The following is a 21,694-nucleotide window of genomic DNA, read 5'->3' on the forward strand; positions in this document are numbered from 1 at the left end:
CAGATTAGAAGACAACCAAAAATGTATCTTAGCTTGACGTACGCAACCAGTGCTCCGAGAGTGCATGAACCCTCGTGGAAGTCTGATGGCCTCCCTGCTTCCTCGCAGCTGTACAACTGCTTTGTTCCTTGCAGCTGTGGAATTGACCACAGAGCGAAAATGTTGTAATGGTCACAACCATACAAAATAACTCCACGAAAGTTTGACTTGGTCTTGAATTCGTGGCTAGCAAAGGACTTGTCTGCTTAGTATCTGTGAGTCAAAATTAATTCTCCATTGATGGTGAAGTTGCATTCCTTCGTTAGAAGGTCATCCAGTAATTTGAGCTTCTAAAACCTGCACGATTCTGACTGACAGGTCTCAGACCTGGAACCCAGGTGAACTTAGGTTTTGTGCATCGCAACCCTCGTTCCGTAGAAACGTGTGAGGTGGTGACGGTCTGTTAGGGAAGTAAGGGAGGTGAGCGTACCCGGGGCGCTTTTAAGCTGAGAGCAGATGGGGGCTTGTTCCCGCGGCCAGCCTGGAGGCAGCTGCTGCTCTAAATTTGTCCTCGGAGAGGTTTTCAGGGTCCTGTTGGGCATCGGCGGGGAGGAAAAGGATGGTGCCTGCGGTGTGAGGGATCTCGCTGTCAGATGTGAAGTGCCACCAGGATGCTCTGCAGGCCAGGGAGGGCAAGGAGGGTGTATGGAAAATGAGGCGTTTCCAGTGTAGTACTTGGGAGAAATCAGAAGGTGAAAGGGCGTTTGGTCAGTCCTAGCTTCACGTAAGCGTGGAGCTGGGGGCGGTGAGCTGAGATTATTCAAAGTTTGGGGAGGGACAGGCTTGGCAGGAGATTATACAATTAATAATGCAACACTTGACACAAGCAAGTGCTGTGGGGCATTGAAGTTCTGCTGGACATTTACTTTCCTCCCTCAGAATGTCCACAAATTAATTTATTTAAATGAGTTTCTTTCTTCCAGTCTCTTCTGTCCTTAATGTATTGTGCCAAAATTTATGCTGCACGCAAACTAAACTCGACAAATATTTTCGCAAAGTAATTTTTCTAATTGTAATCTCCTTTTAAATCTGCAGCATGTCAAATATAACGTGCGTTTATTGATAGAAGATACTTCTGGTGATTGGCGTGGGTGTGTGCGCACTGGGATCGCTGCTCCGGTCCTTGGCTGCCTAACTGCTTCCTAGAAAAGAGGGGGGAATTTCTGACCGTGACTCACGGTGGAAGCAGCAGATGCTACCTGCTCTCAGACTGATTCTGGCAGTTCCCGGAGCCTCCGTAAATTGAGTGGTGGGGACTCAAAGGTATCTTGGGGGTGATGTTAATGATTACACACCGTTACTGTTTGTCTCTTTTAAATGAGGATCCTTACGTGAAATCTCTGTGGAAGTTGCTTTGTCCCGTTTCTGATCATTAGCACTACCCTGGAAGCGTGTTTCTGCTCTGAGGTTTCATTTTCACCCTGCTGTCAGCACGGAGTGGCTCCAGTTGTAGTCCTCACTAGGTCTGAGAAACCTTCCCCATCTTTTTTTCCTAATTTTCAATTTTGAAACTGTATTCAGCTTTTGGTTTCTTCCCAAATACATATAAAAACTTGCCTGAAGAAGTATAATCTCTTGGCTAAGGTATGGAATTGGATTCTTTCGTAGTTTTGCTGCTGGTATCCCCTTAGGTTCACGATGCCTTGGATACTGAATCCGCAAAATAGGGCTATTAATATGTAGATGAGGCACCAAGAGCTAAAACAGTGCTGGAGACTTTCAGAAACCGCTAATTCCTTCATTTATTCATAAAGCAGGCAGCGTAACTCTTAAAAATTTGATCAGATGCCAGTTCCTTCAGTAGCCACTCCATTCAGGAACCTTTTTATAGCTGTGCTAACATCTCTGAAGACTGTTGGGCTTAATTAATGTTTAAGGCTCTCAAACAGAACATGTCGTAAAAAGGGAAGCTTTCTGAAGCTGGCAGAGGGAGGCAGGCAGGAGTTTTGCTTCAGGGAGTAGGGAGGAAAAGGGCACGCAAGTGTTTGAGTTGGGTAACTTTGTGTCTGTTCTCTCTCTTTAAAAATATCCCGTTGATTGGGCTTTTTAGAGACGGACTGTGCTCAGCACGCTGAATTGGCAGGCGTGTGCGTAGAGCCCTTCACGTGAACTTCCTTGTCAATGCTTAAAAACAATTCCAGTACAAAAAAGAAAGGAACGGCATTGTTAAGTGTAAACCCCTCCAAAAAAAGTGCGTTTCTGTGGTGTGAGTCTGGATAAGCTCGGTAAAGTCATCGTGAAAATGTTCCCCATCAGGCACAAGGGTTACATTTCTCACCTACAAATCCAAACAGAATTTTTATTCTCTCCAAAGGTGAAGTGCAGAGAACCGTGTTCTGGGAAAACGAGCATCTTTCTTGTGCATAAGCCTATTACGCAGCCTAAAATGTGTGTTTTCTCATCAACACTGACCTCTGCCTGCACAGATAAGTGCCTTCAGCGCAACTCAGACCACCGTCAGGCGGCACAAAACCTGTGCCTGGTGGGCACATTCAGTGCTTCTGCTGCTGTGGTAAGGTTGTGTGATATTCTTCATCAGTAGATGGCTTTCATGTATTGCAAACGTGCTTAACAGATGTATGTTAAAACCAAAAAAGCCATAAACCCCTCCTGTCCCTGCTGATCCTCCCCAGCATGGACTTTCTTCCCCAAAGTCTGAATTATTAATGGTAAAATGGTAAGCGGAAGGGACCCTGTAATAACAAGGTAGGAAAGGTTGCCTAAGTGATTGCAAAAATCTCCCAGGGTGGAAGAGATTGGATTGTTTCTGAAGATTTATCGTGGTCTTGTGAAGGATGTGCTTTGGTGGATGTCTTAGAAGATCCCTGCATCTCAAATAGCTGAAATCAGACTAAGTTATCCATAACTTAGGTTAAGGTCTGGCTTGGTGGGTCATTATTAGGTTATGTGAACAGAGAGCCAAATGAAAAGTGGTAAAATAGCAGCTTTTAATCAGCGCTCATGATAGGAAAATGACTTCGCTCTGTCTTAGTAGAAAGCAGAACTGGAACAGACTGACAGCAATGAATGACTTTTTCTGATTTAAGTCCAACAACGTTGCCTGCAGGGGAAAATACTTCTGGCAGAGGAGATGCTAGTGATGAAAGCTTTACTGGAGCAGTTAAGCTTTAGATAAAAACCTCATGTATTATTTAATCTCCATTTAGGCTTTTTTTTGCCTGGTTAAAAAGGTAACAAGTAGGGTATCAAGATCGTATCAATGAATGAGCTTTAGATGCTTTATTCAGCGAAAAGACCATCTTGGTTTCCTAGAGAAGTTTAATGCCTTAATGGCAGGAGATTTAAGATTGCTCTGATACTGAGGTTACACTCCAGCCTTCACAAATCGCTTTGTGTGCTGCTGCTGCCAAGCCAGGGTTTGCAGAAAAGCGTAGTGGAGGATTTCTGAGTAGAAAATGGGGGGTTCAGTTGAAATCAAGCTCTTTAGTGTAGAGGTATGTAACAATGCCCAGCCATGTCTGGTGGTCTTGGTCTCTTCTAGTTCCCCTCCCAAAGAAAGCCTTGTTACAGCAGAGGATATGAACAAGTGTGTAACTGAGGCCCTGCGCACACAGTAATGCTAACTTGCAGCGATTCCGTCTAAATATCCAAATCATCCAAATAAACAAAGCTTTAAGTGGTCAAGCGGTGCCTGGACGTGCCTCTTGAAACCCCTAAGCCGCAGCTACTCCCCCTGCTGCCCTTTAACACACGAGGACGGCAGGGCTCGATCTGGTCTGCGGGCTTGGGGACCTTGCTGTGTGCCCTTACCGAGAGAGGAGGAACCTGGCATGCTGCAGCGAGGCTCTGCGATGCAAGTGGTAAGATTTCAAGCATTCGAGGTTTCGATTTTGAGGTTTTAGCATTGATGATGGTCACAGGCAACTGTTTGCTGGGGGGGACCAGTAAGGACCAGTACTGAGCTGCAGCCTCGTGGGCTGTTGGGTCACACGCCATGCCCTCGCTCCATATTTTGAGGTATTTTGGCGTATTATCCATAGTGACCAAACTTCAGGGAATAACTGTTACTCCCGGAGTATCCTCGCAATAAGCTGGACAATTCCAAGGAGCTTCAGAAGGAACTTGTGTGCTGGATGAAAACAAAACTGTGGAAGGAAAAAGTAGTTTTTCCTTTTCTTGAGTAAGTAAAAGATGTCACCCCAGGAATTTATCACAGAAATGAGGAAAAAGACTCGACCTATTTCCTGTCTTCAGCTATTGGTCACTGTCGGTGTTGTTCACTGAAGTAAGGTGAAACAGAGCTGCAGTATTTAGCAAGGATCGCTTCTTATCAGGAGCAATAAATACCTCGGGCAGTCCCAGGTTGCTTGAGGACTGAGGTGGAAGTGTTCTCTGTCTTCCACTGTAATTGTCTGAGCATTTAATTTGGGTCAGCCTTGCATTCGATATTAACAAATTATCGAGTTTGTTAATTGAGAAGGTTTTGTTCCTGTATTCAGTATTTAAAAAAAAACACACATTTTTATGCCCATCTATCTGGTTTTGCAGCTGCAGTTTTGAGCTGAAGCTTGTTACCTTTTGGTTATGTTCCACTGCTCCAGCTCTTCTCAGAGGGCAGAAGGAAGAACAGCTCTCCTGTTTTCCTATTGTGTTTAATGCATCATTATCCCATATTTATCCCCTGTGTAAGCTGGCTTTATTTTCAGCATACCTTCATGTCGATGCCTTCCTCTGCGTCTGATACTGTCTTTTCCTGCTTTATTTCTGCTGCTTTCTTCCTGTAGCTGATGTGGGTACTGTATTTGGGTGCTGCCACATCTTTGTTCCTTATTTTCTGCTGTGACATTAGTCCTTCTGGCATGGCTCTGTCGTATTCATGCGTCCTGATGCTCCATTTGCCTTTTCGACTGCCTCTGTGCACTGAGCAGATGTTTTCGTAGAGCGCTCTGTGCCAACCCCCAGGTCTTTTTCCTCTGTGGTTACACGTAATTTAAAATTCAGCAGCGTGTGCGAGGAGCTGAAAATATTACTACTACTGTAACGACCCTGCTTTTACAACGTGCATTTCATCAGTCGCTGTTCTGCTTCTGTTCTGCTCAGACTTCTCAAGTCTGAGCCAGTCGAGATGGTCCTGGCTGTGGTTTTGATGTAATTTCATCACCTCTGCCATGAGGGAGCGTTACCTGTAAGTGACCGAAACCTACGCATTGTTGTTAAATTTAACAATCCCACGTCTGTCATTGCTGTAGATGCCTTCTGAAAAATACCAACCAACTAAATGGCTATTCTGGTGACAATTCACAGTGGTAAATTATCATTAGAGCAAAAATAATTATATTTTACAACAGTCTCTAAATGGCCCCTGCGCAGTGCTCCCCATGAAGCCTGGATTTTGTGGCTGCTCAGGCACTGGGACGTGCGCCTGCCAGCATGGGCTGCAGTTCCTTGCTTACCGCTTACACTGAAACACAGAGATTTCTGAATTCATTTTCTTTGATATCCTTTGTGTAATACTTTCTCATTTATTCATGTTTCTGACCTGAACTCGTCTGTTCCCTCCTGCAGCAGGACGTCCCATCGCTGCCACGCTGTTACCAGCGTGCCTTTGTCCCTGCGGCTGCCTTCCCAAATCCTGACACCTTTCGCTTCCGTGCAGGCAGGAAATAATCTGAGATTTAGGCACTTCCTGTACAAGTTGCGCCGGCACTTAATAACTTCTGACTCTCCCCTCCCAACACCTTTCTGCTGTAGGCTGTGGAGGTTTTCAGACGTTTCTGCCAGGTCGCCCAGCGACCAGAGAATTCAGCTGAAGATTTGCTGATAATTTATCGGTATCCGCGGTGTCTCTGGGACATGGGTTTGCTGTTACTGGGAATTGCAGCGTGCAGATGCACTCCTTGTTCTTGCTAAAAGCCTACTGACGTGACCAGCAGGGCAGCTTAATGTTCTGAAACATTAAGTCTTGGTGGTTTGAAACCCAGCTGGGGAGATGTGTGCCCGTAAGGATGCACTATGGAAACTTGCATTTTGAATTTCAAGGGGAGAAAAAACGTAAGCATAGGTTATTTAAAATGAGAATTAATGTCAGTTGAACTTGACTTCGTGGCTGCAATGCTGAAAATAAAAACAAAAGGAGGGTATGCTGAGGCAAGGTGCTTGGCTCCCTGCGTGCACCAGTCTGGGTGACAGCTCCTCTTCCCTGCCTGCCGCTGCTGAACTCCTTTGGCTGGAGCCAAGCCCACGCTGGCCTGGGGAAGGTTGTGAGCTGACCTGTGGCACATTCAGCTTCAACATCAGACTCCAGTGCCTGCTGATGCAGATGGTTTTCCCCTCCAGTTCTCATTTAGATTTTTTTTTTTTCAGTTAAAGCTGCTAAAGGTCAAAAATCTGCATTAAACCAGCACTAAGGGCCAGTTTTGACCTGATTAATCCCAAGAAAATAAGAGTTAAGGCTACAGTCACAGACCTGGCTCTACCCGTTATCTAGGTATCGAAATTTAAGCCTTAAGGTGCTGTATGTTTGTATATAATAGGCATGACGGCATGATGTGGTAAGACGTAATTTCAGCGTTAACTCAGAATTTTTGTTTGCTAAAGCAAAACACTTGTTTCAGTGCAGCAGTCTTCTAGATGTTGAGCTTTTTTCAGTTTTATTCTGGAACTTGTAATTGATATGGTTGACAATATATTGAGTTTTCTTCTCGTTTTTTTGGTGGCGTGTGTAATCTGCACCGTGCTCTCCTGCCTGGTTAGGAGCCATTCATCGTTCCTGGTTGTACCGCAGGCTGAAAGCCAATGCCATTCACTGTGGGCTTTGCTCGCTTTCTTTCTCAAGTCTGAGTGTGAGAACACAGGATTTCTGTCTTCCGTGGCTTTGAAAGAATTAATATATCCTTAAGCCTTATATTCTAACGTATTAACACAATTATTTTCTTAGCTTACTGGTTAAGTACATTGAATTAGCAAAAAGGTGGTAACTGTATACTAATTATAGGAAAACAAGGTGCAGCTGTAACACTACTGGGGAGCTGCCAGAGCATTCAATAACCAGGCTGGAACCTGCTCATGGAGAGAGAACTGTGCATAGGCTTCAGGATGAGGTACACAACTCACTGTATTTGGATAAACAGGTTGCCTAAATTTGACACCTCAATGGATGCAGTGGTATGGAGTTGTATGAGCGGCTGTGCTGGCGTACTGGGGAGGGAGGGAGGGAGGCCGCTTGGAGCGATTCACAAAACGCAGATAAATTTCTGTCTGAAAGTCCTAGATGCTTCTCATGCCTTGCTGAATTAAGCTGGAGGTATCCAAAGCAACATTAGGCAGGGATGGGCATGTAATTCAGTTAGGTTACGAGGTAAGTTTTTATCTGAATTAGTCAAAACTGCTTAACTTGCCGCAGAGCTGTGCTCCACAAGCCTAAACTTCAGCCTGGGGAGTGTGAACTCCCGGGGCCGTACCCCAGTGTTTCTGTAAAGCGCTGGGTTGTGATCGGATGCCGGGCTTGGCAGGAGGTCTGGAGCAGTTTCAGGAAGGGTGAGGGTGTCAGAAACTTGCATTAGTGATGCAAGATGCCTCCGATCTGGATGAATGTGCACATTAGCATGCCCGTTGCATAATGAAGTCGCAGTGGAAACAGCTACTGTAGTGTCTTAAGTCCCAAAGAAGAAACAAGTTGATGGAAGAAGCCTCCTGCACCTATTCCAATGCCTGTGCTCGTCCTCCATTCACCCAGGCAGTGTGGCGTTTTTGTCCTGCCCCTTCTGGAAATAGTCTGCGTATGATGCGTGAGTTTGTGTAGCAAGAGAGGTGAACCGTGCTGTATCTACTTCTCTTAACTTGTAAGTCTCAGACCGTCGGACGTGTCCTCAGTTTCTTCTCCGAGCTGATCTCCAGATGATTGCTTTCTGAAGAATATAAAACAAATGCAGAGCCTTCCTGGAGCCTCTTCTAGTGCTGTTTATTCAGAGGAAAGCATGAATTTTATCCTGCACCTGAAGTGGAGCGACATTCCCTGCCTTCTGTATATCCTGACGTGAAAGCACCTGTATGCCTTGGTGTTTTAGTGGAGTTATTGAGGGAGGGGCTGGATCAAAGCAAGCCCTTTTCAACCTTTCCTCAAATGCTTTTTTCGACAAGTACATTTGTGCATGTGTTAGTGAAAGGTATTTTTCGTGTTGAATTTACCTTCAGGAAAGAGCTGATGGAAGTGCCAGGAGAGATGTGAATTTGGATTGGTGACCCCAGCAATATAAAAGTTCCTCCTGGGGTGCTAGTTCTGTGGCACAGCTCTCCCTCAAAAGTTATTGCCACAACCGAGCTGTGTTTGTGCTTTTCCTTACGTGAACTTCTGAGAAGATGGAGAAAACTCGTCTGTATATTTGTTCCAAAAATAGACAAAGCCATGAAGAATCCCTGGAGCAGCCATGGCACAAACTCGCCAAGTAAGAAGTGGAGCAGCAGTGCTGAAGAGAAACACCCGGCGTTTTTGCTGATAGTGCTGTGGTTCAGGCACCACGCCCTCGGGCACAGACGGAGAACGCAGCCTTGGGACAGGAAGCAGAGAAAAATGCCTGTTAAAATCATTTATTTTTTGTTGGTATGGCCAAGCGTTGTCACTCGCATTGCTTAGTGATTAGTTCCTAACCCAGTGAGATAGGAGAGGGCTTTGGCAAGCGACGAGGCTTTTTCTTTCACGTGTCATCCCATCCCGAGGGCTTAGTGAACCCAATTCATGTTTGGGGTGGTGTTGGGATGAAGGAGGCAGTGCAGCAGCATTCGTCTGGCTCCGAGGGCAATCAGCGATGACTAAATCCCCTCCTGCTCGTAGTGGTGAGGTACTGCAGAAAGGAGTACCTTGGAACACCTACATTTGTAAATTTGATACCTGTTTGCTTTTGTTCAGATCTTAGGGGTCTCAAGTGACTTATTTTTGGATGGTATCTCTGTAGGTATTCAGAAGCCGCGTAGCTGTGGTGCTTGGGGACGTGGTTTAGTGGTACATTCGGCAGCGCTAAGTTAATGGTTGGACTCTGATCTTAGAGGTCTTTTCCAACCCGAGTGGTTCTGTGTTTCTGTGATCGGTGCTGTGTGCTGGATGGAGCAGCAGAAAGGAACAGATCACCTGCTGCATTTTCTTATTTCTGTGCAGAGAGTTCCCCCCCCCTCCATTAGCTTCCTGATCCGGAAACCTAGATTTTACTCTGGGTCGCTGTTCTCTGGGTGACCTTGAATGGGTTATTTTGTTTCTCACTTTATCAGCTTCTGTGTTTTGTAAAGCCTGGATGCCATTGCCCTCAAAAGCTCCGAGGGGCAAAGTACGTGGACACTCTGGCAGGTTCCAGGTGACAGCGAAGCCACTCAGTGGTGCTGGTGCTGGACGTGCCACATCTCAGTCCACGGCTGTGCGACCTGGCTCTGCAGTGTGGTGCGGGTACTGCCTTGGGTATGCTGCTTTCTGCTGAGATTTGGGGTTTGCAGCCCCCTCCAGCCAGGTGGGCGATGCCTCCTGAAGAGCCTCACCTGCTTCCTGTGGCCACATAGCTGCTGGTATGATGCAGTATCCCCAAAACGTTCGTTTTATAAGTACACACAATGTCCGCTATGGCAAAGCATCGCTTCTTTCTGCTGGACAAAGGCAGCACAATATCATCTGTTTCTTTCCAGATTTCCAGCCAGCACTCTTTTCAGAGGTTAACTGCTCCCTCCCGCTATACAATTATTAGGTAATGATGACATTTTGGCCGTTAGACATCCATATTTTTCCTTCTGTGTGTGTCTTTTTATTACTAGCCATAAAAAATGTATGTGCTAGAAAAGAATAAACTTGGAAAGCCAGTGGGTAAGTCATGTAATATTAATGACTGATTCTGTCTTGGCTGATAGATGCTAGATTAAATTTGTCTTCCTTTAATAGTAGCTTTCTCACGTGTAATTGAATTTTTGTGGACTTTTTCTAAATAAGCTTTTTCATGTTCAGTGCCACTTGCGAAGCAGACGTGGAGCACCTGGATGAAACAGATGTAGGCATTTTTTAATGATGCAAGTGTGGAAAAATTGCCTCTTATATATGTTAATGGTTGCAGCCGTGCCTGTAAATAGGTCAGGAAGGGAGCGGGATGTGCTCGAGTAGAACGGAGTCGCTGAGGGCGGACCGAGCTAAAATGATAAGACTGAAGTAGCCAAAAAGGCTGTTTCCTAAAGCGTTATCTCTGGCTGGCACGGAGGGGAGGGAGGCAGGAAGGAAGGAGAGCTGTAAAAGGAGAAGTGCGCGCAGGGAGGGATTCGCGGGGCTGGTGTGCGCCGGGCAGCGGGACTGGGAGCCCTGGGGAACTGGGCTGGGGGCTGTGGGTGGGGTGGGGTGGCAGCAGAGCAGGGCAGGGGTCCCGCAGCCTCCCTCGCCAAGCCTCCGCGCTGGGGAGGACGAACAGCACACACCGTGCCACGCAGCGCTCTCCCGTGGTCCAGAATGGAGAGGTTTGGTGTTTTAATAGTAAGCTCGTAATAAAAACTCACAGAGCTTTAGGATTATGGGCGATTCACAGTTCTAAATTCAGCGCTTCACGGTTACCTTCCTCTGCACCATCAAACAAGAAAAAAATCATCGCTGGGTTTGCGGTGGGTTCCTGCACGCTCTGAGAGGTACCGCGACCCTTGGAGCAGCTGCTCGCCTCCCGGTGAGCGTGTGCTGCGGTTGGTTTTACTGTGGCAAGGACCCTACTGCCTGACTCCTTTTGCTTCCAGAAAAATCAGTATCTGAGTTATATTTTCTTGCAAAAAGAATTGACAGCTTTTTTTAGTAGAAAACTACTTCTGCACAGTCAACTAATGTTATGACAAAGCTACCTGGCTCACTAGCGTGCTGTTAAGTTACAGGTTCTTATCCACCATAGCGTGTTTCTGTAAAGAAATCATTTTTTGCCCAGGTGTTATCCCAAGCTTTTCATTGAAATGTACACACGTCCCGCTGCTACAACGCTGCCTCTCCTTGGGTAGAGCATAATTATATGTTGACCTCAATTAGTAAACCTCGCTGCTTTCCGGTTTCTGGCTGGCCTCCGAGGGACAGCTCAGAGCCACGCCACCTAGGCCAACACCACGACAACTAATTTTGAAATAAAGGTGTTTTTTTGGTGATCCAAACTCTGAACAGCCACTTGGGAGTGCGGATGGCGAGCTGCTTGGGGACACAGCACTGTGGTCACAGCTTGAGAGGGGTTGCAGCTGTGGGTTTATCCACCTGCTGGGCTTGTTTGGGTTGGTTATGTGATGGTCAACTCATCAACTCCTTGAAAATACCTAAAAGGAGCTCAAAACCACAAAATGGGTAGAGCTTTGGAAGCCGTTCCATTAATAGGTAGGAAACTCTGAGTGTGCTGGTGTCTCCTCCAACCTGCGTAAACAAATTTGATGACTTATTTTTGCCTCTGAGTAACACACAGCATAATAGTCATGAATTTATAATTGTCTGGAGTTCTCTGGCTTGTCAGCAACATGATGAAGAGCTTGATAAAAACACTACAGAAAGCCTGATGAAAAGGGGAAGGCAGGCAGTTTCCACATTTTCATGATCCATATCTGAAGTTTTAGAGGTGCTTTCATGAGAAGACCTGATGAAATTTATATTTGTATGATGCCTACATATGCTAGGATTTAAAACGTTCCTGTATCCTTCCTCCCTTTCAGATGTACCCCTGAATTATTTCAAGAGTGCCATGATTAAATACTGATGAAATTTTCTTGCTCAGAGCACGAAGCCTTTTTCTTAGTCTGCAGTAGGATAGTCAGAAGCAGATGTCTTATAAAGTCATTGCTGGATTTTGAGCCGTGCAGGTATTGGGGAAGGGCTGCCTGGAATTAACTTCTATTGGTGCAGATGTGCTTTGAGGAGGAAAACAAAGAGGAAAAGCAGAAAAAACAACCCCCCAACCCCTCCAAAAATTGGTTTGCTATGCACACCCACAAAACAGTGCTGCTTCCAGGCTGCTTTGGAAAACCTGTTTAAAAAGAAGCACCTCAATGTTGAGCTTGAGCCCTACCTGATGCCACGTTTCCTTCTGCTTGTGCTGTTTCGTACCGTGCATGTGGCAGGTCGCGTTGTAAATGCTTCTGCTTTATGTGTGATCAGAGCAATATGGCTGTATCAAGTCCTTAAAGTGTTCTCTATTACGTGTCTAACAGAGGGGAGAAGGCTCCATCAGCACAAAATGGTACCTAGGGACGTTTTATGGGAAAGACCATCTTGGTGGTTAGATTTCTTTACCTGCTTTTGTAGAATACATGGGTATTACAAAGGGGTTATTATAGAGAAAAATTACCTACCCCTTCCTGAAGTGGGTTCAGAAGGGCCGTGCAGTGCTCACAGCTAGGTGTGAGGTTAAGGCCTGGTTTGGTGTGACCTAAAGGAGGGGGTCAGAAGCATGAGATGTGTGCCACCGCCTCCTGTTCCTGCTTTTTGATGCAACCATCGGATGAACATGTAAAAAGCAAAACTAAAACTGAGCGTGTTATTCCACAAGACTTAAAATTTGATAGGGTTTCATGAAGCAAATTGCAGGAGGACTTAATAGTGCTGGTCTTTATGGGAATGTTCATCATGTTGTGAGCTTTGGACCAGGTGCAGAGAAAAAAGGTGACACTTTTCCAAACCCACCATTCAAAGGCAGAAGGTGTTGCCTTCACCTCCGCCACCCCATTCAGCGTAATGTTGTTACTCTGAGGAGAATTAGAAGATCGCTGTAACTTTCAGCATGTATATTGTGCTTTTCCATAGGATATTCATAAAAAAGAAATTACTTTTCTTTTGAGGATAGTGACCACACGTGGTGCAGCTTCCTCAGAAACGCTGGCGGCTGCTCGATGTCGGACTTGTCGGAGCTTTCCCTGCTGCTAAAGCTAATTGTTCCTTGACCGTAAACCCACTGCTTTTCTCTTTTTATTGATTTACTTTAAATAACAGGGACAGTTGTCTTGTTCTTAGTATGTAAATACTACTAATAAAGATACTACAAATGGAACAAGGTGTCCTTTAAAAATGCTGCCCTTAACCGGGGGAAAATAAAACTTCACTAAAGGTACATATCTGCAACAAGAAAGTTATTAGTTTAATTTCATATCCCAGGGCTACTGTGCACAGTGCTCACCTTTGTCAGTAAAGTACTGATTCATTTGTTTTATTAGCGTGAGTAATCTTTACTAGCACAAGCTGACTCGGAGTGATCCAACGCACACGTAAGCAGTGGGGAGCCCTGAACCCACGTCTGTGCTTGCCAGGCTGGTGCTGGAGGTGGATGGCCGAGCTGAAGGCTTGGCACAGAAAAACCCTTTTATTTCTTTCTAGGAGAGCTGGGGTTTCTTCCAAACACCATGTAAACGTGGATAGAAATGGGATGTGTAACAGACTCGAACGTTTTGGGCAGTTGCTTCTTGCAAAGGCCGAGCAGTTCGAGGGGCAGGCTCCTCCCTGCAGGCCGCGGCCTAGTGCTGTCCTCGTCCCCCTCATACCCCTGGGGAGCTGCAGGACACTTCCAAATGCTCACAACCTTCCGTTCTGGTTGCTCAAGGTCCCTGCGTATTCTCCATCTTCATTACATACAAATTTGATCACTTTGCTCCTTAGAAATTTTGGGACTGGACGCACGAGAGGGTTGGCTGCTCCTCACCACAGTAAAATCTTCTCCACGTAGCTTGGAATCGGTGATGGATTTCAGCAAACAAAGGCTGTAGTACAGCTGCTTGTTGTGTACACTGTCAGAAAACTTTAAATAACCAGCTTGCATACCAGATATGTGTCGTAGTGTTTTACGCATTAAAATAAGCGCTAATATGCTAGGACGAACATGTGTTGCTTTCGGTTGCGTAGTATTAGTTGTACAAGTGAAGTATTCTTAGCTATCAAAGAAATGACATTGAAAAGCTTAAAATAGGGCTTTCAAGAGGTTTCTTTTCTTCTCAAAATGATCAGGCTGGACTTGAAATAACTTAATTCTTTGCTAGAGTAAAAGTAACACAGCTAGGCCAGCACATGCAATGTGATTGACTCACTTTCTCTAAGCTGAATCAGAAAACCTTTTTTTTTTTCTCCTTGTACAGCTATTATGACAGCTGGGACCCTTTGCGTAATTAAAGCCTCAGGACCTGGATATGTTAGGAGTTGGAGTACCTGCTGCTGCAAAGTGAAGGCTCCTCATCCCCATGGGCAGGGAATTGGTGAGGGAAAGTTGGCGTAACTCGTTGCTAAAGCACCAAATGAGGCCTTGAGGCATAAGGCTTAAGTAGAAACTAAAGGAAAAAATGGCTCACACTTTAAACACAAACAGAAAAAAAGCGTTTTTGTTTGTGTTCTTGTGCGTGTGTGCGAGCACCGCAGTGGAACTGGAGCGTGTGCCTGCTTTGGGTCAGATTTCTGATTTAGGGCAGGTTTTACCGGCTGCCCTTGCACTTGAGAATTTCTTTAATGCTGTCTTCCAGATTTTGGGAGAGACTGAACTGAAGGAAGGGGGCTGTGTGTGTTTGTCCTTCTTGGAACAAGTATTGTGGTGTAAAATTATCCCCCCAAAATACTCACCTAAAAATGGATGGGCGAGCCGTGTCGCACTGCTCTTCCTGCTGCCGCTCCAGCCTGCTTCCTGCAGGTTGTTTTTCTGCTTGCAGTGGAAAACTTCATCCTTGTTTTGGGAAGTACCTTGGTGTTGTTGGGAACTAAACCTAATTTTGTGTGTTTCTGTACACACGTGTCACACAGCATGAGTCGCTTTCACGATTCAGGCTGTGCTTTATGAGCTGTACGCTTGCGCCTGAATACAGACTGGAGTTTTTGAGGTATTGAAATTGAGATTCTTGGGGGAGCTGGGAGCCATGCTGCAAATATTAAATGTACTGGGGAGCTAATGATGCTGGACGTGTTACAAGTTGCTTAGTAAATGAATAATTTCATAAAGAAGTGTCTTCAAGAGCATGGCAGCAGTTGCAGACTTTGGCATGCAGGTAAGGTGACATCTTGTACGTGGCTGTAGCTTTACATACAGCACAGCTGGAAATAAGGGCAGTTTAGCTCTTCTTAAAAACACTTCTGTTTGTATTTTGTTGCTCTATTTATCTTCAGGTCAAGAACTGTTCTGTTACTAATAGAGCCCTTGGAGGTCATAACTGGTAGCAGGAGAATCTCGGTGCAAATGTGCATGAAAATCAGAAGTGGTGCTGCCTGCTGGTTAAGTGGGAAGGTGGCTTGTGCTTGGGGACACCTTGCTTTTTTAAACCATTGGAAAAAAAAAAAGTGTTGTAGCAGCACGATACATGCAGGGTCTGGGCAGAGATGTCTGTGGGATGAGCTGCTGCTGCTTCATGGCACCTTGCTCTAGGTTATAGACCTTTAAAAATCAGTTTGCCTTTTAGAACAGCTTTTCAGATATGAAACAACTACGATAAAACCTAATTTGTAAATCTCCTGTTGCTACAGCTAATCTTCCCTCTGTTACCCTGCCTGCGTGTCATCTCCCTGTTACCCCACCAGGAAATTCTGAAGGAGATGCACTTGGTATCAAATACTTTACCTCAGGTATTACATTGGCTACTTTAATGAACACAAAGACTAGTTTTCTCCCTGGGAGCCATCGCAAAGCAGATGCCTACCTCCTGAAGATGCTCACAGCACATGCATGTGGAAGCTTTGCTTTACTCGAGCAGAGCTTTCCTGTAAGCACACCAGCTATTTACAGGCAATCTTGAGCAATCACATCATTGGTGTGTATAAAAGGGTGCTGAAAAACCATTGTAAGTTAGCCTGTATTGCTAGATAATTAAAAAATATTCTTCTTGGAGACTATTTAAATTCTTAAACTCCCGCATCTTGATAATATTTCCCTTTCTTCTCTTCTGATTTAACTGGGCAGTGCAAGTTGCTCAGGTTTGGGGCCTTCGTGGTACTCTGTAAAACGTCCACACCAACTGAATGGTGTGATTATTTCTATGATTGACTTTGTCTAGATTTAATTAAACTGGTATTCTAAAGCTGAATGCCTCGATGTCACAGAACCATTGCACAATGACAAATTGTGCTGCTGTAGGATGTTTCCTGATTTTTTTCTTTTGATCCTCAATGAAGAATTTAACCCGGGTGCCATCAGCAGAGCAATTGTAATGTGTTCAATAAGTTTCTTTACAGAGTTTTTTTGTAGAGGATCTTTCACTTATTTTTCTTAGTATGATTCCTTATGCTAAATTTACTCTAAAGAATTCATCTCTTTCTAGCTGCTTAGAGTATTTCAGAAATGGAGCGTGAGCAGTTTGTCCTCCAAGGCTGAGATTCTCAGCCGTAACTGTTGATTGAGAGCTTTAATTTCTAGGTAGGCAGTTCGAGGCATCTCCAAATGGCCTTATCTGAACCAAATGCTGTTCTCACACACTCTGAAAATCTTGAGTCACTTGTCACATCCATAAATCATTGCCCATATGATTAATGCTATTTTCAGTTGAAGGCTTTGGAACATGCAGTCTCAAATGCAGATTCTGGTGCACTTTTTGAAGGATGAAGAGCAGATACCAGGCTTACACTGGAAGTTGTTTCTTGATGCATTAAGTACATCAGTAACTGAAACGGCCTGCTTCAGTTGATGATACCTTGAACTTGAGTAATTTCTGCTGATGGCATTCAACTGCCATAGCGCTCTGAAGAATTGAGCCATCCAGTTCAAACTATCTTTATTTTAATCTTTCCGTTTCTAGAAGGGAGTTTTAATATTAAAAATGTGAATTTGCTAGCTTACCATGAAGCCATGTGGTTTGTATCTTTCCTGACGTAGGCAATTGAGGCATGAGACAGCACATCCAGCGCCACCGAGCAGCCGTGCAAAGGGCTCCCAGCACCTGCTCCAAGAGGCGCTGCAGGGGCTGTAGGACAGCATGGAGCACCGATGATCCATGCATGTCAACAGGGCTTGGGTTGCTCTCGATATGCTTCCCATCCCAGGCTTTTCTGATATCATTACTGGAAAACAATAGTCCTGCTGAGAACGCTTGCATATCGTACAGCATCGATACATATGTCAGTCCTGAATAGAGAATGACGTTGTTACTTAGAGCTTAACTTTAAATGTTGACATTTAATTTCCCATTTTAAATACCAATTTATCCTTGAATATTAGAGCTGCACTGATTTTGTTTTTTGCATAGTTCATTTGACTAGAGGTGGATAAATGTCTTCTTCCTCCGTTTGTTCTTATTGTTCTAAAGCCAAATGGGTTTTTCACTTGCCTGAAGAATGCCCGACCTGAAATGCTGCATTCTTTGCCCATGTCTGCAGGCATGTAGTAAATACAGGACCTTTGGGTGAGGCCAATCAGCTGGGAATGAATACTCATTTCATTCATCTGGCTTCTGTCATCAGCTTGTTCCTGAGATACGTGTTTTAACTAAAATATCACAGACTGGCTAAGACATTATCCTCTTTCTGAAGCTCCTCAGCAGGAAGACTTCTGTGCAGATGGCTTTTCCCTAATAAATGAGAAGATGAGTTAGCTTGTTTAGCATTGATTCAGGTGTACGTTAATTCAGATTTTGGCAATACAGCTGTACGTATATGAGGGCAGGTAGATTTCAAGCCCTCGGTGTGTTTGACCCCCCAAGAGGACGGGTGTTGTGGCACCGGTAGGAAGGGGTGGCTGCACTCAGTGAGTGCTCGGTGACCTGATTTGCACTGATGGGTCTAACTGCTTGCCCTCCTTTTTTTGTCTTTTAATTGCTCGTTTTCTTCTCAGCGAAATGTGACAATGTTTGACTTACTAATGTTGAGGACCTTCTTTTGAGGTTTTGTAAGTCAGGTGCAATGAGCTGAGCTAAATACTAGCCTTAGCTTTGTGAGCTGTGTCCTTTTTGTAGGTGATCTAAAAAGCGTGGTGTGAGAGCAAGCTTCCGAACCAGCTTAAGAGCCTTTATAAAAGTCAAAGAATTTGGTGTTAACATCTTTTCCCGGTGTCCTGTTCTATGGTGTGGAACAAGCCCAATGGTTATAGAACACAGAAAGGGAGCATCTTCACCCAAAGAGAGATCACTAACATTTATAGCCAGTACCCTCTTTAACTGTACTTTCAAGTGATCCTTTGACAGGTGGTGGATTTCTTGAGGTGTAATATTTTCGTGTACTAGAAGATATCAGAATATTTTTTCTAAATAATAAAACTTGTTTTCCTTTGTAGGGTATCAGAGCGCGTAGAATTTGGGGAGACGAGAGCACACAACGATGCTGCTGAAAGGAATCTGAGCCACAGAGCATGCTTTGTGCCACAGTTACCCAGGTATGCTTCACCTCAGCGCTCCCCTAATGAGCCACAATTTATTGTGCTTGTTGCTCCATTACTTGTCATCCCGAGCCAAGGAGACTGTCTCAGCCTCAGACCAAAATTATGCTCTGCTTTCATCATTGCTCTATCTGGATGCTGCTTGCAGTCTGAAATCTTCTGAAGCCTTTAATGTGCGTTTTAATTTTATCTGGTTGCTATATTTCAGCCAGTCTCTCTTCAAATGCTGCACTGATTTATAACATAAGGTAGGCTGAACGTTTTGGTGTTTATTTTCAGAAGCCTTTTTGTTTTAGGCACAGAGATGTGGTATCAATAAACTAGGTGCTGAGCTACATATGTGGAAATAGAGTTTTGAGGCTTGCTTCAGACTTGTCAGAAGCTGCTCCAGTTGACTCATCTGCAGATAATCTGCTGGGCTTCAGAATTTAAAAGCACGTGGGTAGAGACATCCGTCATTCCTTTGTACGCCAGTGTCTGTGAACCAATGCAAACTTTTCAGGATGTTTAGATGAGAAACGCAAAACTTTGTAGTGTTTTGTTTAAATAAAAGGTTTGGGATGGATATTTAAAATCTTCATTGAAGTGCACCTCCGTTCCATGCTATCTGCTTGTTCTACAGAAAGATGGTAAGAAAGCAAGTACCTGTCTTACCTGATGGACTCTAGGTTTTTTCAGAAGCAGTTTTGTGATGGGAGTTATCAAAACCCAATAGCCCTAGCTTTCCTAGAGCACTAGAAAATAAAATAAAAACAACAAACCCCGCACTCATATGATTGTGAAGTGTTTCTGTGGCATGGAAGAGAACTTTTCTATTAGCACCAGCTGGCAAGTGGGAGTAGAGAAACAAAGCAAACAAACAGCAGGGAAAAGTAGGAGGAACAATGGTAATAGACTAAAAAGTGACACATTCGGAGACCAGCATGGAGAATAACAAACTCGTATCACAGGATGTTTTGCGTAGCAACAGGACTTTTGTCTTCAAGTGGACCTTAGCGTAGCTGCAGCACTTGCTTCCTGTGTGAGATAAAGGGCTCTTGTACTCTGAATGCGTTTTAATCTCTATATCTAAATTGGACTAATAATTAAAAAGAATTTGCTGAAGGAAATAATAGTGAAGTCTATTGCTCCTGAAAGTGTTTCCTCTTATTTTGCTGTCAGAGAAGTGAGGACAGAAACGTGTAAGGGAAGCAAATAAAAGGTGAACTTTCTCACCAGGTGCTGAATGCTGTCTACAAACTACTTTGTCGATGAAGGAAGAAATTGATTGGGAATTGAAAGCGCGAGCTAGTTCGTAATACTGGTCAACATGCGCAAAGGGGTGCCAAAGGACCCAGAAATAGCTGACCTGTTCTACAAAGATGATCCTGAAGAAATATTCGTGGGTTTACATGAAATCGGACATGGAAGTTTCGGAGCAGTTTACTTTGTAAGTACAGTTCTTTACCTTCTTTTTGGGAAATGAAACCTATTTATCTAGTATTTTGCAGATTCTCGGCATGTGTAAAAGTGGGCATCCTTTCAGCTCTTAGTGTTTTGTGTTTGTTAGCTTTAGCATAGCACATCTTGGAAATAAGTGTCTCCAGAGCACTCCTGAGCTCTTTGCTGTTCCAGCTGTATTTAGAGAAGCAGTCGATTATAGGCTTAATAACATACCCAATCACACAGGTTAAGTATATGGTATCTGGTGCTGTTAGATGCTGAAAGTTGAATTGAAGCAGTTGGAAATTAATTTGCCAAACTGGAATTTCAAGATAATCTACTTGGTGCTCATAAGCTTGTAAATTATTGCAAATTAATAGATCTAGTGAATTAATGATTCAACATGCTTTTGGAGTTAAAAGCTATTTTTGTTAATGAATTGGCTTTGTGGCGGTTTGAATAAAGATACTGTGGAAGTCGCATCAAATTGCTTTCAGGCTTTTGAATGATTTCTATACTGTTCTGATAATTTAGGAGTTAGAGATACCTTTGAAATATCATTTTGCTTTGTCATCTTCATTTTACTCTCGTTTATCACATACCATAGTATCTCCAATAGCAAATGCTTTCATGGCAAAAGCAAAGGGAAAGTCTTAGGGGGGATGGGAATTCAAGAGGGAAGGGAGGTAGTGTTAACTGATAGTCAAGAGAATTTAATCTGGAAATTGAGAAGAATACAGTTAGGATCAAACAAAGCCAAACTGAAAATACTGGATTTTGAATTAATTATAATGTCGTCACTATCAGTGAAGCTAAAATAGAATTCAGTATCAAAAAATCATTCCAAGATAAATTTATGTTATATGGTAGTATGTCTTGCCACTCCAGAAGATCAAGCACACCGGAACTGAGATTTTTGAATATCAGACATTAAAGTATTTAGATAAGCTCTCTTACACCTGCAATGCTGACAGTAGCTAGCATGAGTGATCTGCAAGCACTCCCATCCGCCGTTTGTAGTTCTGTGCAGCAGTGTAGCTGTTGGTGGAACCGAAGAGGTTTTCTGCCGTGGGGATCATCAGCAGTGGGACAGACACTTTTAGATGTTGGGTTAAGTGACAGGTAGGTGGAAGTATAATAGTAAATGTGTAAGACGATGAGTTTGTAAAATTTACAATACATGTTGATCCTCTCCGTAAGAAGAGCAAGAATTTTTTAGATGGGAGTAGGGAGGTCCTGCTCAGTGTATCTCACAGACGAGGACAAGGATATGTGACATGCTTTAGGGCAGAGATGAAGTGGTGAAGGTGCTGCCTTCATCATTCAGCTCCGGTGGTCAGAAAGCCCTCGTGCTTCCAGGGAAAGAGGATGAGGAGTGTTAGAGAGCTACTAAGCAGGCTTACACCAGAGATGTCACCATGGTTAGGCAGAAGATTTTTGTGATTCCTCAGAGCTTCTCTTCCTCCTTTTCCCTGTATGCTTTGCCTGGTCTGTGCTTTGGAGAGCGTAGCCAGCCTGCAGCTTCTTACAGTGACCTAGCAGCAGCTCCATCCTCCAAGCTTGACAGCAATGGAAGGCACACTTGTAGTAAACTTACTATAGTAACATGGTGAACATAGGCAGATGCATCACCTCTTTTCCATGATATATCTGCTCTTCTTGGCCGCTCTTTGAGACTTAGGCTTTCTTCCCTGTTGCACGAAGCATTGAGCATACAGAAAATCGTTCCTTGGGGTCTGTTCGCTGTCCTGTTGTGTACCTAAGTCACGAGCAGGAACTCACCTGTGTGCAGTTTCAGGCAGATAGATGTCTGTCCGTTCGCCTGAGGAAGGCCTCTGCTTGTACCCTGCTTTGTGTGGCTCATCCTGGAGATTTTCCCTACCATGCAGGGGTGCTGTGCATCTTTTTGTTCTCCTTTTTAAAAGCTCCTTGCAGCCTGTCTAACATCTTGCTTCACCTTGGAATGAAGGGCTGGGAAT

General features: G+C 44.3%; 1 protein-coding gene across 4 annotated transcripts in view; it reads left to right on the forward strand.

Annotated features, from left to right (window-relative positions):
• Window positions 1-21,694, forward strand: part of TAOK3 (TAO kinase 3) — an 83,314-nt gene that overhangs the window by 16,012 nt on the left and 45,608 nt on the right. For all 4 annotated transcript variants that reach the window (XM_080559120.1, XM_080559119.1, XM_080559118.1 and 1 more), the window contains 2 exons: window positions 18,192-18,290; window positions 19,512-19,722. In XM_080559120.1, the coding sequence (XP_080415246.1) occupies window positions 19,603-19,722 (120 nt within the window). In that variant the 5' untranslated portion in view covers window positions 18,192-18,290; window positions 19,512-19,602. The remainder of the gene's footprint in view (window positions 1-18,191; window positions 18,291-19,511; window positions 19,723-21,694) is intronic.

The sequence above is a fragment of the Anser brachyrhynchus genome (genome assembly GCF_964034855.1).
Source record: "Anser brachyrhynchus genome assembly, chromosome: 17".
Lineage (NCBI taxonomy): Eukaryota > Metazoa > Chordata > Aves > Anseriformes > Anatidae > Anser > Anser brachyrhynchus.